The sequence below is a fragment of the Sciurus vulgaris genome, assembly GCF_902686455.1.
Source record: "Sciurus vulgaris genome assembly, chromosome: 7".
NCBI classification, from domain to species: domain Eukaryota; kingdom Metazoa; phylum Chordata; class Mammalia; order Rodentia; family Sciuridae; genus Sciurus; species Sciurus vulgaris.
Genome location: NC_136467.1, coordinates 29,691,363 through 29,709,309, shown reverse-complemented (window position 1 = coordinate 29,709,309; position 17,947 = coordinate 29,691,363). Strand labels below are relative to the sequence as shown.

Here is a 17,947-nt window from a genome sequence, read left to right as displayed (position 1 = left end):
AAAGACCTGTTTTTCCTTCCCTGTTCGTTTTGAGTTGCATTTGAATTCAAAACAGGGTGGTCATGCACATATGTGTGTGTATGTGTGTGTTTACACATTCATATTGGACTGAAATTGATGAAGAGGACAGTCCCCTCAATAGTTTGACATTGTTTTTTTCCCAAAAGATAGAGAAGAAACGAGACCAAAAAGAGAATAAAGTACTTCCAAAATAATGGAATGAGATTTTCATTAAGATGAGTTTTTATGAGAATTTATTGATAGGCTAAAAAGAAAATAAGGTGGCAATGAATATAAGTTTCTGTTTGCATTTTTAAGGTACATTCTCTAGGATGATTAGAAATACTTAATGCTGTTAATATTTTATTTTTAAAATCATACATAAAAAGTCTTATCCGCCTAGTGACTCGCAGTCTACAAGATTTTTGCATAGCCATCAGAATACTAAAGATTCTTCAAAATAATTCAGGAACCAAATCAACTGTGCCTTGGACACTCTTCTTTTTGTGTTAGGGTTATCAATTTCTTTTCTTTTATACCTGCAACCAGAGAGCAATGCCTTTTTGCTAGAATTAGGTTTCCACTGGAACAAGCTGTTTGTCTTTGATAGTTCTCAGTACATTTCTCTCACACAAGAAGAGAACTCCTATATTTCCTCTTAATGAAATGTTTAGGTTGACTCACAATGCCTGAACTTGGTTATTTTGAAAATCTGTTTTAAAATTTTCTGACTGTAGCACGTGAATTACAGATGTTAACATTTGTAAGAGTTCTTACAAGTCAGGCAGATGAGACTCTGCTCCATGACTCCTCTGAGCACAGAGCATCTCTACCCCTTGCCCATATCCTGTGACACAGACTGCACACGCAGCATCAAAGTGAATGATGCTCATGGAACAAGTAGAGGAAGAACCACAGCTTCATTGGCATGTTCTTCTAAGGTAACTATATGCAAGACCAAAGAGGTGGCAGTCTATGAGAGGCCAGCTGCACAAAATGTAACAAAACCACCTTTCAGAGCAATAGCGCGATACAGAGATTTCAGTCCAGTAAGTTCTAGCTACTGTCCCATCAGTTTGCTTGTCTTTTGAGCTTGAGTTGAGCCAAAATCCCCTGAGCCAAGCTTCTCGCAAGATTTCCTGTACTTCCTGTTTCTATGTGAGCCAGAAATATCATGAGAACGACCTTCTTGTGGTATTTTTGCACTTCTGGCTCTGGGATGAAGATAATCCCATATTGGGGGACATTTTTTAAATTGTGCAAACATTTTTAACTTCCAAAACCTTCAAATGAAGTAGGTTCCTCCTTAGGAACAAAAATTTGAAGTGATGTTTGCTTGGCCCTAACTCATCTCCCATAGGAAGTCTTCATGTTCCATGGTCCAACATCCTTATAACTCCACAGGACAGTTTTACAAGGAAATATGTAAAACATTATAAAGAATACAGTTGAAATTATATCCTTGGATTAAAAAATAAAAGTTCATTCTTGAAGAACTGTGCAATGAAGAATCATGTTCAATAATATTAGTGTATGTGATATATTATATCATATATTTGTTTTCTTTGTTCTTAACCCCTTTGTTCCAAGGGTCAGGATATCCTGATGCTAAGTGCTATTGCAAAATAACTGAACAAAAATAAAAATAGTCAAACACTTAGGAAACTCTTCAGTTGTTATGTCAAGGAAGTTTGTGACTAAGAAGTGAGTTTAAAACATTATTCAGGAAATATGGTAATAGAGTGCAGCAGCCTACATGTGCTTATTAAAGAAAATATTGTCTCTCAATTCTGGAAAGCCTTGGTGCCTCTAGTCTGATGGAGAGGGAAGATAGGACTGGAAGGACTGAAGTAGCGGATGCGTCACACTGAGGCCGAATCCTTTCATCTTCTAACAGAGGGAAATAAAGAATGGCACCACTTCCCGATAAAGTGGATCACTGATAATTCCCTCATTGGATGGTATAAATATCTGGTTGTACTAGGAAGAGCTGTTTGATCGATACTTTAATGATGAAAGTCATGAAAAGTAGTGTCTTCGATTTTTTTCATTGTTGTTTGGTATAGATATTACCCCTTGTTCACCTATTTGGAAAGAGAATAGGTTTGCTGGCGCACTTTCCCATCCAGAAAAAAAAAAAAAAAAAAAAAAAAAAATCACTTACCAGTGTGGAAAACCAAACTTATTAACCCTGGGTTTAGAGAAATCGTGGAATAATAATAACAACAAAATGACATGAACTTTAAAAAAAATTAGGTAGGAGCAATGAAAACAAAACACACTTTGGGATGCTCTTTCTTCTCTTCCCCCCATGTCTCCTCCATGCTCCCCTAAAGAAACATCAAATGACTGTGTGATCAAACCAGCCCCAAAAGGAATGTAGAGCAGGAGCAACAGATTGTACATCAGCAAAATAAAGGGCCAACCAAAACAAAGCCCTTTGCACTGCAGAGATGTGGAGAGGAGAGGGAGATAGGCTTGTTATAATGTCCTCCAAGAAAACAGGGGCTATCCATGTGAATGTTCAAGTTCAAATTGTTCCCACAAACCCAATTTACTGATGAAAGTGCCAAGCATAATACCACCCCCACTTTCGTTTATGTCCAGGGCCTTTCACATAAGCTACGGGGGGCATCCCTTGTTGCTGTGCTGGTTCTGCTTCCAGGGTGAGCGCCTTCATCTCGGAGCCTCGGGAAACAAGAGGACTGGCCCATGGTTGTCCTCAATTTAACCGCACTCATGTGGGGACACAGTAGTCAGTGGCCCAGATATTAAGCCCACAGTGCACTCTCTCCAGAAAGTGAATCTTGCACACATTTTTTCCTTTCTTTTCAGGACTGCTTATGCCCCCTGTGAACATCCTTTAAAATGATTGCTTCCATTTGAAAGTGGGTTTTTAGCTATCCATGTGTCCAGACAACACAACACAGACCCACTGAGCATATGCACGGGGACCTTGACTCTTCTCTAATTCACTTCTTTCTCAGCTTTGGAATGTGATTCCATGTTATTTCCCTTCCAGCTGAAGGGCAGCTGAGGTTACAAGGGATTTGACTAATAAGCCAAAACCCGGTTAGGTTTGCTGAGAACCAAAAGACAGGGAAGGGGGAGGGGTGTGGGGAAGGAGGGAGAGTGTTTGATCTGGGATCCTGAGGATCAGCCCAGTTCGATCCCAGGGCGTTGGTCCCCCCACCTGGCCTTTGGAGAGAAGCTGCTGCGAACTGGTTCTGCGGTGCTCAGCTTCCCGCCCCCACCACCTTTTTTTTTTTTTTCTTTTCCCTGAGAGCTCCTGGGGATTAGAAGGACCAGAGCCTGGGAAGCTTCTAGGCTTCCTGCAGTCGGTGGTTGACTCCTCACCTGACACCTCCAGATAACTGGCCTCTGGGGGACCCCCCAGAGAGTCTGGCAAAGAGGGAGCCTCACTTCTTTGCCTGAAGTCCTTCAGAGCTAAGACGTTTGACAAACTTTGACAAGCACCAAAGAGAGAATTGGAAACAAATCAGGAGGAAGAGGAGGAAACGCAAATGCAGAAAACTCGATGGCTTTTCTTCCCCCTGCTGTGGTTCCAGCTGTAGCCTGGGATTAATTAAGTGCTGTGAACTCAGTGCCTGAGAGAGAAGCGGGGAAATGCATTCTATCTCTCAGGAAGGAGTACAGTAACAGTTTCTCACCAGTGAGAAACCTTGGGAAGTGCCTCGCTCTCGTCGCCAGCGTTTGCGGGGGACCGGAGAGACGGGAGGCTGTGCCAGGCTGGAGAAGGCTTGTCTTTCCAAGGCTGGAGAGGATCTTACGGGGGTTCTGCTACCCGTGCCTGGGAAGACTTTCCCCTCCGCGAGCAGCAGCCGCGGCGGCAGCGGCGGCGACGGTGGCGGCGGCAGCCCTACCTCCTCTTCTGGGGCACAGGGCAGAATGCCTGTACTAGAGCGGTATTTCCACTCGGCAGAGCTAGGCAGGAGGTGGACAGCCCCCGAAGGTGTGCTGCCCTCCTCCCTGGGCAGCCGGCCGGGGTGCCAGCAGGGGCCGCTGCCCTGGGACTTGCCAGAGATGATCAGGATGGTCAAGCTGGTTTGGAAATCCAAAAATGAACTGCAGGCAACCAAACAGAGAGGCATTCTGGAAAACGAAGATGCTCTCCACAGCTTTCCAGGTAAATTGACCGTGGGGTGCACCAGGTGGCAGGGCCACATCTGATTACTCCAAGAGCCCAAGTCATAGAAATGGGAAACAGAAGGAAGACAAACTGTACAGCCTAGGGTCCAAGGGCTGGGACTCACAAATGTTTGCTCTGTCCTAGAAAGACATCTTACAATTAAGAGTGATAAGGCAGGAGGTCCATTAGGGTGGAAATCAAGAAACCTGGGATCTGGGTTCAGCCCGCTGCAGGCTAGCCCTGTGAGCGTAAACACGCTGAGTTTCCTCAGTTTCAGACCTCCAGAGGAGAGAGTGGAACTGGATGCTTTTTAATGTCCATTCTGCCTCCAACATTTCTTGTTGACAAATTAGAGCTGTCTTCAAGAAAAATATTATCTTTGAGTTACTTTCTGTAATTCTGCATATAAAGTAAAATGTATCTTCCAATTGTTAAGTGTATGACTACAGAATGCCTGATATTCCCAGGACTGAGTTTGGCCTACACACTTTTTATGTCCTGGGCAAGTTGGTAAACTCTCTTGCCTCAGTTTCCCCTTTGACAAGTGACAATAATACAAACAACCCCATTGATGAAAGGAAAAATCAACTCACCCACTAATGTGGAAATTATGATTCATAGGGGATTTGTCATGTCATAAGAATGTACTGTATTTGGGACAGTCATGGAGACTTTGCTGTTTCTAACAGTGGGCACAAGGACACAAAGATGACTGGGATCCCCATGAAGAACCCATAAATTACACATGCCATAAGTGACTCCAAGGTGATCTCTCCTTTTGTGGAATATGTTGGTAAATATTTGTAAAGTAGTGGCTTCACTTGAGAAGGCAGAATATGAGTGAGTGTTTATGTATTTGAAGTCTTGGCTGGCCCTATGCAGTGGAATCCTGACATGCCATTGGCGGTGAGAGATGGGGTGGACGGAAAAGATATACCCAAAATTACCTCTCTCTTTCTCATGGAAAGAGACTAGGAAATCAAGACTTGCCTGGTTTTGTTTTCAATAACTTACGACAAAACTTTTTTGGTTAAGTTGCCTAAGAATCTATAAAGAATATTGTTAAAAAGTAAGGGTCTGAGCAAAGAAAGGAATTTTTAAGAAACAAACCAATGTTGGTCTGTAGTAAACAATGAGTACTTAAGTGCTTAGAAAAGAGAAGGAAACTAATCATTCTGAGGTTTATGTGGCATTCGAGAGATGGAGCACTGGGAAATGGGTCTTGGTCAGAAGAAATGAGGTAATGCGGAAGCCATCCCATATTTCATGTGCGTAGGGCAAGCAAAGTGGAAAAAGCCACCTGGGCAGAAAATTTAACTGTGACACTTCAACTGTTACTGTCCTCGGTTTGTTTTATTAAATTAAATGATTAAAATTCATATTTGAAATGGCACCCTCTGGTAAAACTGCCGAATTCAACAGATGTTAGCATGTCTGTGGGCTTGGAGGTATGTCCTTTTTCTACAGTGTGTTAGTGGTGTCTGATTCCTGAAGATGCAATACTACAGAGAGAAAAAAAGAGTCACTCTAACGTCTCATTGCTTAAATGGGTTTCCTAGACTTTTGGAAGGAGAGGTAGTTGAGTCTTAACTTCCGCTGCATGACTTACAATGGAAACATGTCAGTGGCCATTTGGAAAGAAAGTTGCACCCCTGGTCACCCTGTCTGGAAGGAGAAGGCTGTAACTCAGCATCTCCCCGAAGGATGCTGGTTCCCCTGCCTTCTCCTCCCCCTGCTTTCCCATTCTCAGAGAGAGAAGGCCTCACAATTTCTGGTGTCTGCATAAACCTCAGTATTCATCTGTGAGCAAAGAGCCCTATGATGGGCCGCAGAGGTGAGCTGCTTTGCTTTCAGAATTGTCTCCTGCTTCCTCCTGGCTCCCCTGGTCCCTGATGCCCTTTCCTCCCAGCATAGGGTGCTGTTCAACTGGGCCATTTTCACCATTGGAGAGTGACAGCATGGGGCTTCAAGAACACGAAATCTGCCTTTTCTTCATTTTTAGACATGATAGCTTAAGCAGTTTTCCCCTGTGTATACAGGTTTATGTTAGAAACTGCCTTAAAACAAATACCCAGTCACGCGATGATCTTCCCCCTCCCCCACTCCATCGGTTTTCACCCTTGCCTCAGTGCCCTCAAACAATTTATACTGTGACAATATCATTAAGCAACTCACTGTGCATCAAGTGGCACCCTACCTGAGTCCTATGCTTCAAATGTCTTCTTTGGATCAACTACCTGAAAATGTTCTATTCAAACTACAAAATTCAGTTCAAGCATCCTGTCCCACCTTCTCCAGTAGCTGTGTGTTCCCTCCTCTTGGCTATCTTTACCAGTAGGTACTTCATACACTGCATGTGCGGCAACAATATTTTTGCTATGCTAGTAACTGAAAACAGGAAAACCTAATATTATAAACTCTGTGTATATTTTGACTGCTTGTGGTATCAGATGAATTGGTTTAAATGTTTAAAAACCATGAAATTGCAGAAATTCTGAATAGAACTAATAGTCACTTTAGAGGACTCTAGAGATGGTGTTACTGGTCTAATGTAACCTTAAAAGTTCCAGCTCTTCTTTTCCTTCATGAAGGGCATCCTTATTTTTACTCATGCTTCTTAGATGACACTGGAACTTTGTTCTTCACAAGTGAAATAGAAAAATGTTTTGAGATTTTATTTTAAATGGAAAGGGCAAAGGAATTCATGGGAAAATAAATATATAAATAAGTACTCATGAGAGATTTTTAAGATGAAATACACTGAATTGTAAATGCTGGAGGCAAAGGAGGCCAGTGCTGTGATGAGAGCAAGGAGGTGACATGTGGACATCTCCTACCATCTTCAGATCACTGTGCACTGGAGACACATTAGTGACTGTTCCAAGTGATAGGCTGGAGAAGAGAATGTGAAACAGCAGGAGGAAGAAGGACTAGTCACTTTCACATGTTGGGGTTTATGGCAACTGGGGTGCCCCCAAGCTGGGCATTGGCCAAAGCACTGTTTACCCTAGAAAGGGGCTCTGGAGGTGATTGACATGTTTGAGGTCAGAATGTCAACTCAATTTATTGAATTGTACCATATTATTTAATTACATCTTTCCCCCCTTTTTGCAGGATCATCTGATTAACTAGCTAACTCCTGTACTTTTAGAGCTGAGGTAAATAACTCAGAGACTAAGCAATTTGTCCCTGCTGACACATTTCAACTATGTCAGAACCAGACCAGGACCTCAATTGCCCAGCTCTGGTCTCCAAAACTCACATGATTGGGACACATGCTAGGTATTTAAATTTACACTTAAAACTTCAAGACATGGCTTTATCAATTATATGTTGATGAGACAAGCATGAGAATTCATGATGCAAACCTCAGTCAAACCAGAAAAATAATAGTAGCATGTAAAATAATTCAAAAAATTGTACCTCCTTTGCATTTGTCAACTTGTCTTGTGAGTTTTAGTCTTAGATACAAGCTTCAAGTGTTGGAAAGACCCAGGGGAAAATCCTCATCTGCTAGTAACAGAAATTAAGCTTTTAGCATCAGGGGTGAAAGCCTGCTCTAAGGTAGGGAGCGGGAAGAAGGAGGAGAAACAACAGGTGGTTTCTCAGATGCCGTGAGCACAAATATTATTCTAATTATGATTCTAGCCAGCAAGCAGTTTAAGACTAGACACCCCTAGCAGGACTTGTTCTTACTTGAATAAATAATTTGATTTTAAAATTCAATCCAAATAACTGCAAACTCTGCAGCTGTGGAACTTACCTTTCATTTTGGCATCTCTGGTCTAAATTTTACATTATATTTTACTTATTTATTAGGCTTGTTCCCATTTCAATAGGCTTCAGTTCCAGAAAAAATATATATTAAAAAAAAAACTCTCAAAAAAATAAAAAGAAAGAAAAAATTATAGCCAATTTCCCAATAGCCCTTGAAACTTGTCCCACATTTCATAGAGAATATAAATATCAGAAGTTCGCTTTATATCCAGCTTTTAATATTAAGTCAGACAAGAACATCTCCAAAAGAATTCTGATTCCTAAACCACAATTCAAATTACCGTTTAAATTTAATTTTAAACCTTTCAATAATCAGACATGGTGTGAACTAAATATATTAAAGACTAAACACTCTGATCATTATAATTCGAGGAGCATTTGTTAGTTGCTTAGTGTATACCTGGGATTGTGCTGGGCAACATAGACTCAGAGATGAATAAACAGACACAGAGAACAATTATGAATTTATGAATCAGAGTTCAGTCTACAGCATCAGTGTGAAAACAAGCACTTATTAGTTTAAGCCTCTCTGTCTACTCAAAACATTGACTGTAAAACTGGTGAAATTCAAAAGCACTTGTAAAACTTCATATACACTTTCAAATACTAATCAGTGCCTAATGATTTCATTCAAAGGAGAACAAATTGCTTTAAAAATCTATTTGTCTCAATAGCAAATAACCTGACATTAATTCATAAGATTTTTCTAAAACTACTGCTTGTAGACATTAGCCTGCATTCAGTCTGTAGCTGTACTGGATAATAATCATTGGCCATTTAATCCATTCTTAAAATGGGAATGCAAAATTAATTCAAAACTGGAACACATCCTTTCATCTTGAACCAAACCTTGTCTTTCACTTTGATTTGTTTTTGTGAATGATAGAAACCCAGGTTTAAAGTGGTTTCCTCCAGTGTCCCGATTCTGATTGGTTTTAAGTCCATAAAAAAGGCTCTATGTGCCAGATGTTAGTTGCAGTATTGAGATTTAAAGGTTTTTGAACGTTGCATCCCCATTACTGAACTGTGTGACTCTGGACAAGTTACTTCACCTCTCAGTGACTTAGTTTCTCTTCCATACAAATGGAATAACAGTAATAATAGCACCTTCACATTAGGTTGTTATGAGAATTAAATGAGATAATGCCCCCCAAAAAAGTGCCTAGAAAGAGACCAAGACCTGCTCCATTCTCAGTAAATGGTAAGCATAACACATAATTCTGGGTATTGGTTCTATTTTCTCATCAACTTCTCGCTCACCCTTTCCATCTTCTCTATTCAGTTACGTGCCCCTTGGTCAAACCTCATGTTGTTTTGTCTATAATTCTACAGTAGCCTCCGATGGCAGTATTTTCTCTATCCCTCTTCTTTCTGCTCTGTGATTTAGAAAAACAATGTCAAAAAAAGAAAGGCAGAGTTTTCTTGCCCTTCTCCAAAATTCTTCAATGATTTTCTAATGTTTGCAGAAAAAAAAAAAAAAAAATCCACAATCTTTCATCTTGCGTTCAAAGCTCTCCACTCTCTGGAATGAGCTCCCTTTACTTGTCGATGTTGCCCTCTGAGCACTCTTATCACTCTTATTCTACCCAGACAAGACAGGCATCCCACAGCTTCCTTTTTGCTTTCTACTCATTGTTCCCAATGCTTAAAATGACTCCCCTCTGGGTCCCCAATTTCTCCCATTCCCACACTCACATGCAAGACTCTTCATGAAGCCTTCTCAAGATGCCTGAAGAAAAATACAACTAGCCCTTGGTATCCACAGGTTCTGCATTCATGGACTCAGTCAATTATGGATCAAAAGTAATAATAATAAACTAAATTATTTGTACTCAGTGTATACAGATATCTTTCTTGCCATTATTTCCTAAACATCAAACAACTCTTTACATAGCATTCACACTGCACCAGATATTAGAAGCAATCTGGAGGACGTGAATAGGTTGTGTACAAATACAGCACCATGTTTTGTAAAGGACTTCAGCATCCATGGATTTGGTATGTACATGAGGTCCAGGAACCAATCCTCTGGGGATAATCAGGATGACTATGTGTCTTCCTCTTCTGAAATCTCATAGAACTTCTTTTGTATTTATTTCACAGGCAAGTCACTTTATTTTGTTACAAGTAGTGTACATTTGCTTCTTCCCCTCTTCAATTACCTGCTCTTTGAGAGTCTGGAGAACATTCTATTTTCTTTGTGTTCTCCCTAACATCTTTCACTTGTCAGCCACTCAAAGCATTTTGATATGTATTGCGGGGGGTGGAGGGTGTTAGAAAATTATCAGAAGAAATAAAATCGTTTACAAGTTGCCATTAAGTGCCTGAATGAACATTTTTTTTCCTAGGGACAGATTATTCAAGATGCATAAATCCTAGTTTTTTTCTTTTAATGGAATCATTTTTAAATTTGTATTCTAGCAGAAGATCGGGATTAGTCATTATGGCTTTTAAAATGAAAGAATACACAAGAGTGAATTTCAGAACTCAAAACTAATGTGAGACAGTTCTCTCTATATAGAGAAGTTGTAATTTACTGATAATTACAAAATTTTAGTGCAAATTATGCATTCATTTATATACTTTCAAAATAATCGCTCTGCTCATGCATCTTGGAATGCTTTACATAAACTGAACCAAAGTTTCTAAAGCTGCTTCTTTTATAGACAGCAATCTGTATACTCTCTAACATAATTTCAAAAGTAGGGAGCAGAAGGGACATGTTTACCTGGCCCTACAAATGAGCTTTTGAGGGGATGACACTGAAGGGAAGATGTTATTTCTACATCCTCTGTTCTTTGCCTGAAAGCTGCTTTTTAAAATTTTCTTTCTTTTTTCCTTTCTTTTTTTTTGCCTTTCTTTTTTTTCCCCCAACAAGACTTATTTAACTGAATAATGAAGCACTGATTTTATAAAACTCACAGAAGCAACTGTATGTGCTCTTTTCTACCATCTGATTTCTCTAATTGCCAATGAATGCATAGTAGATACATCTCACCATATCAAAAATGTAAGCAAAGCTCACAGGTCTTGTACCATGTCACTGTCAAGATACTCACACAACATGAACTTTATTCTTCCTTTTTTCCTTCTCTGCCTTTCCATGAATTTCTCTTTGGAATTGATATCAATGCCTAAAATGCTAAGAGAGCATGACAAGACATAAGGTTTATCTCTGAGCACGTGTCTTAAATTTCCTCAAACTACAAAATTATCAGAGAGCCTTCCTTCAAAGAACTTCTCACTTTAAAAATCCACATGGCATATATCTTAGAGATTATAAACCAAGCCCCGGTCCTGAGCATTCTGTCACTTCATCAGCTCTAAGGGAGTACTTGAGCTTGCAGATCACATCCTTATCATTAGCGACAAGATAACACCTAAAAGTTAGCCTTGTGTCCAATTAGGAGGCATGACTGACAAAGCAGTATTGAGTTGTGGATGGCCTTGAGTCCAAGGGACCAAGCTCAATGAAGAAAAATAAAATTCCTAGAAAGATTAGAAGAACAAATTTTGAGAGAGCTTGAGTAGCAGTTACATGTACTTGGTAACAGAAACTAAAAGAGTACAGTTTCCAGAAAACTATAAAATAAAATCAAGATGAGAGTTGCAGGGCAGATGAATGTAAATCTTTAGTCAGGTTATTGAAAAGGAAAATTGAATAGCCAAGGGTAGTGAGAAACAGAAATGAAATGATTAGAACTTTCACAGTTGAATCCTAATGTGTCCCTCAACCTCTGGAATTAAAGCCAATGTGTGAGATCCTCTTTTCTTCTTCCTTCTCCAGATATTTTTTGATGGCACCCAAGAATCTCACATAAATCTATGTACATAAGTAACAGGTACTTCAGAAAATCCAAAGACATACATATCTAGAGGGTCTCATCCAAGGAGGCAGGTAGAGTTTGCTGAAGATGATTCAGATTCAGAAAGAGAAGAGAAAGGAATAGGTAGAGAACCCAGCAAAGAGTGCCTGGGGGCAGGAAGTGAGATGAGGTCAGTACAGAGGAACTGGATTTGAGTGTAAGAAATGCAATCAAAACCATCCAGAAATGAGGAGGAAACCGTTGCTGTTTAAAATATTTGTAACAGAGATTTCAAATTCCCACACGCAATGTGTAATAAAATACAGCCTATTTCTCTTCTCCAACCAAATCTTGCTTCTTTTTTTTTTTTTTAATTTTATTTTATTGTAAACAAATGGGATAGCTTCTTGAACCCATCCTAATGGAGAATGTGAAGGTTTGAATTTTCTAATTAATGACATGGTTGTCAGTCTTTTCTGGATTAAATTACTCCTTTCCTTCCCCTTTATTCCCTGCAAGATAGCATCTGGGTGAATGTGGGCCTCAAACCCCACATACCTATCTGAATGCTTCTGCCCCTGCCCGCCATATACATGAGAGGCATTGCCACCAGCCTGAGAGGCAGAACCACATACATGTTCTACTGTTGGCTCTGCCTTTGAATCCCCTTTCCCAACTCCCTGGGGCATCAGGAGTAGCCTCTGCACCTCTCCCACTTGACTGTGGCTTCCCCTGAGTGCTCAATGCCTTCCTCCCAGGAGGAGGTCTCTGTGTGGAACCAAATCCACAGGCCTCCCTCCCAATATGGTAAAGAAATATTTAACATATTAAGTAAAGAATGAAGACAATCCCTTTATCTTTCCATAAAGAGCAGTTCTTAAGATTATTGTTCTGCTACAAACTCACACACAAAACAAACCAAAAATTCTGTTACTCTGAAGGTCAAAAGATGATTGATTGTCAGCTTCTTCTTTCTCTTCTCATTCTTACTATAACATTCTTAATCAGCCCAGTAGATATCTCTGGTGGGATAGAAGGGGGAAATATGCCCACGAACATGCAGGGAAAGAAAAAAAAAAAAAGCACATGCATAATGGATATCCCTTGACAAACTGTCTCCATTACACTGTGGTTGAACTGCTATGTGCTTAACCCTCTATCTGAGGGCTACATGCTCACTGTGACTTGCTATAGTCTATCACCATGCATATGCTGAACTCAATTGCTCTGACTTCTCTGTTCCCTCCTTCTCTTTCTCTCATAGACTATACACATGCATTTCAGCAAAGTCTCAGGACTTTGACACTGGAAAGTTCAACTGAATAAGTGTAATACAGAAAACAGGATGTGTACAAATACATACCTTTCTAATTGGTTTCTGAGGTTTTGTATCTGCAACTAATTGTAATTATGGTCATAATTATACAGTGCATTATACTCTGGTAAGGTCTCATACCTTTTCATTGCTTGCATGTGTTAATTGGAAATTTCTGAGAATCCTTCTCCTTCTTTCTCTGGTCCCTGACCCGTAGGGATGAAAAGTGCTGGAGTAAGTGAGGGTGAACTTGAGTCAGGCTGCCAACATTGCAGTGGAAATCATTATGTTCTAGCACCATAACAGAAATCACTACTGTCTCTTCCAAGAGGGCCTAACAGGGGAATCTGCTGCTTCTTCTGCATCCTGCTGTCTGTAACCCACTGGAGGTTTAGATATATCCATCTCCTTTGAATTCTGAGCTCTACACTGCTTTTCCTTGATCAACCCCTAATTCTGTAGTGAAGAAAAGAAACTATTTCCTTGTCAATTAAATTAGTATATAAAATCAAGAAATTATGGATTTACCAGTTCTGTAGTCTAAAGCAAATTCTTCCCACCCACTTTAGAATAAAAATCCCTATTGCTTGATTTGGTGATAAGCACATTATAGAATTTGAAGAGACAAAATTTAACTAAAACAAATTTGGCTTTGAAAAAATTTTGAAAATGTCTCAAATTCTCCAAAAATAATTAGGAACATCCTAGGAGGTCACAGAATGGAAAACAGTGTTTCAATATTGAATGCAAATATTTAGTTTCTTGTACTCCGCAATGAGTGTCAATCACATTGGAATTTATTCCAAACTGAGAAGAAATTGAAATCTATATTTACTGATTGTTTATTGAAGATATTCAGGAAAGGAAAGGCAACTAAAATTTAATTTTTTTTTTTGGTTCTTTCCAGTTTATCCAATTGAATAATTATCTCTTGCATGTCTATCCAGCACATTACATTATCATCCTAGGAAGAAGGAGGAAGAAATGTAGGTTATGATTTGTTAGAAGAGACAGATATACAAGCAACCCAATGATATCAATGGCATATGTTTTACAATACAGTAGAAATAATACTCCCTAGGAATATAAGGAAGGACCAAGAATATTCATTCTACTTAATTTGTTAATAGCTATCATGTACTGAACACCATCTTTGGTTCCTTTGAAAATAAAAATGCATGACTCAAAGGCATTGAGGTAGATGGATCAATGGATAAATGCATGAATGATAGATAGATGATAGATAGACATGATTTATGATATACTAGAGATATATACACAAAGTCTATGACAACTATATATATATATATATATATATATGAGGAGTGATTAATTCTATCTTTATAATGGATGTTAAAGGATCAGAAAAGAGGTCATCTTTTTAAGATGTCACTCAAGGTGAGTAACATTCCTGAAAATTAAGAAGAGATGGAAGACACCAAAAGAGGAAGAAACAATAGGACTAAATCCAAAGAAATTTGGGGGAATACTAAATTGAGGCATATGGAGTATATCAGGCAAGAGCTAGAGACGAGAGAAGCAAAGAATGCTGGAAACCAAATAGCCAAGGACACATCTGCCTTTTTAAAGAGTGCATTCTCTAAGTAATGAGAAAATATTAAGTCATTTTAATGGAAAGTGACAAGATAAATTTTCACATATCAGAAAATTCATTCTAGCCAGGTGTAATGGCACAAACCTATAATCCCAGCAGCTCGGGGGTTGAAGCAGAAGGATTGCAAGTTCAAAGCCAGCCTCAGCAACTTAGCAAGGCCCTAAGCAACTTAATGAGACCCTGTCTCAAAATAAAAAATGAAAGGGCTGGGGAAGTAGCTCAGTGCTTTAGTACCTCTGGGTTCAATCCCTGGTACTGAAAAGAAAAGAAAAGAAAAGAAAAGAGGAGAGGAGAGGAGAAGAAAGAAAAGGAAAGAAAGAAAAGAAAAGATCATTCTAGCAACAGTGAGTGGTTGGTAAAAAAGGTGGACTTGGAGTAAAGATACTGATGGATGTAAAACCTGAAGGTTGGCATTCAGTTACCGCATTTAGTAGAGGTTAAGAATTTTATGATTAAAAAGAATTTTGCCTTCAATTCACAAGCCAAATTTCCCAAGGTCTGTATGGTGCTTTACACAAAACCATAAGAAGTACTGTATAAATCATCAAGCCAAAGTCCTCTACCATTTGATGCACTATCCTGAATGATTTCTATTCTTATTTCTCCCATCCAGAGCTGCCATTTCAAGCATGCTCATCTCATCTTCAAATTCAAGACACAATAAAATTAATTCATGTCTCATAATCTGAGAACAGGTTTGAGACACAATACTTTGCTAAGTCATGTTTCTTTCCATTTTGAAGTTGACATTTTTATTAAAGCAAGCAATTCTTTCAAGGCTAGGTGTCACAGAATGGATAGGAAAATGTACGATAAGAACCCAATTTTAAATGTAGCTTATAATGTGGTAAGTTAGATAAAACCATGAACTTGTAAGCAAACCAAGTGTGACCCTTTCTAGGGTGGCCCAGGAAGGATTGTTTTTGGACTAATCATTACAGCTGCAGCTTTAAGATGATTAAGATCTCAATAAAATGTGAGAAAGTGACCTTCCTGGGGAATGAATTAGCATGAACATAGATATGAAGACAGAGAAGCACAAGAAACGATTGAGAATGGAGATTAGTCACTTAGCTTGGTACGGTATTTCAAGTAAATAGCAGAGGGAAATAGGGAATAGAGTGAAAGACCCTAGAGATACCAGATTGCATATGGACAAGACATCTTAACTCTATTAAAACTATTGGAAACGATTAAATGGAAAGCAGAAAGGTCTTTGCATTTTACAATGGAAATGGGCCTTTGAGATCCTCTAGTTTTACCACTGCATTTCTTTTCTCATTTTTAAATGAGAACATTGAGACTCCACAGAAGTCATACAACATACTCAGGGTTGCAAAGCTGGTAACTGAACACACAAGGGTCAACTCGAGGTCCCTAAACCTACCTGCCTGTTGTGGTCAGACCCTGAAAACTTTCAACTGCAAAAAGGCTTCTTTACATGATCATCCCTCTCAGTCTAATTTTCTGCCCTTTTTACATCCAAGTATTTAATATCTCCATTGGTTTACAAAAGCATATGGTGTCCATCTCTTCATGAACAAGAATTATGTGTGTACAAATTGAGTATTTATAATTGGAAAAGTCAAAATTCAAACTGCTCCAAAATCTAAAACTTTTTGAGCACTAACATGAAGTCACAAGTGGAAAATTCCACAACTGACCTCACCTGTGACAGGTCACCGTCAAAACCCAGACATACTAAAAACATTGTATAACATGACCTTTAGGCTATCTGTATAAGGTATAGATTAAACAAAAATGAATTCCATGGTTAGACTTGGGTTCCATCTCCATGATATCTCATTATGTATGCAAATTTTCCAAAATCTGAAATCTGAAAAACTTTTGATCCCAATCAAGCATTTCAGATACTCAATCTATATACATAAATGAATATGCATATTTATAAGCTCTTCTTTTTCTTGTTTACAGACTTGGATTATAAGTTGTCTGGGCAAGTTCCACTCCTTCTTTGTGAATCTTCCCATCTAGACCACTTGTAAAATACCAAAGGTAGTCAGTCATTCACCAGAACAGAATGCCAGACATGAGAATTTAACCAATATTCTAAGGTTAAAGGAAGTTATACATGAGCGAAAGAGATAGAGATGGAAGGTGCTGGTTCCTTCAATGAAACGTCACTGCAACCCTTTCAGTAGATCTGCTTCTTTCTGTATTGCTGCTTGGAGGTGGAGTTTCAGGAGAGTGGGCCAGGCCAGACAGTGGCAAGAATCTGTAGTACATTTGCTTATAAACCTCTGAGAATTCGTCTCTCAATTCCTCAAAATCTCTTTGCAAACAGTGCTGATCATGTTCCCTGGCCTGGGCTCAGAAAGCAAGTTGAAGGTTTAGCAACAATTAGACAAGATTTTATAAAGTGGGCAAGCCCATTCCCAACCACTTTTTTTTTTTTTTTTTTTTCTTTTTTTCTTGATTATGGAAGGTGTTTGTGGCCCCTGAGGAAAGGGTATGGCCTTTGGCAGCTATTTTTTCCCCCAGTTTGCTCCTGAACTCTCCCTCATGCCAGAAACTTTTTAGGCTGTCTGCATCATAACATTCACAGTCTGCCTGCTTATTACCACCCAAATAAGCTGATAGTTAGAAATACAATTGAAGAGGCTTCTTCTGTTCTGAACAATAGATCTTATTCCATTAAAAACCAGATCCTACTCCAACTTTGCTGAAACTTTTTTTGATGCTTTAAAAGAGATAGCAGTGGACGAGGGGAATAGGACTGGGCAGAACTTTCTGATGTTGTTCTTAATTATTTTTACTTCATGCTCCCTGTACCTCTGGCTGTAGCTGAGGCAGAAACAGCGAAATGCCATAAAATAACCCTCTTTCGAAGTATATTTGGCCTGACAGGAAACAGGAAATACCAGAAAAGATCACAAGAAAAGCTGTAATCATAAGATTTCTAGCCTAATTCTTTTGACGTCAGCAGTTTAGATAAGTCAGATAAGCAGTGGCAAGCATCCGCCAGCTCTAGAGTGCCAATCCAAATACCCGGAGTGCATCTTCAACCCTTTTGAACTCTTGCATTGTTGTTTAGCCCTGCTCTCCTCTCTTTCCCCAAGAAGCATATCCTGAAATTGTGAATTATGGTTTTAGTGTCAACATTAAGGTGTTCAAAGACATTACACAGAGCTTCTAAATTAGTCCAATAGCCAATTCATCTTGCTTGGTGCATTATAAGCCTTGGATGAAACAGACTGTTTATAAGACATAGGAAAACTAAGCCTGGTTCATTTCAAAAGGAGTTTGCTTCCTTAAGTTGAGCC

The 17,947-nt window shown here is 39.2% G+C and overlaps 1 protein-coding gene across 2 annotated transcripts in view; it reads left to right on the top strand.

The window, feature by feature from the left end:
- Positions 1-17,947, top strand: part of PDE7B (phosphodiesterase 7B) — a 301,759-nt gene that overhangs the window by 165,551 nt on the left and 118,261 nt on the right. The window contains exon 1 of one of the 2 annotated variants that reach the window (XM_079146231.1): positions 3,315-4,147. The exons of the other annotated variant lie outside the window; for it this stretch is intronic. Within the exon in view, the coding sequence (XP_079002357.1) occupies positions 3,910-4,147 (238 nt within the window). The 5' untranslated portion in view covers positions 3,315-3,909. Of the gene's footprint in view, positions 1-3,314; positions 4,148-17,947 lie in introns of those variants that run through there. 2 annotated transcript variants of the gene reach the window in all.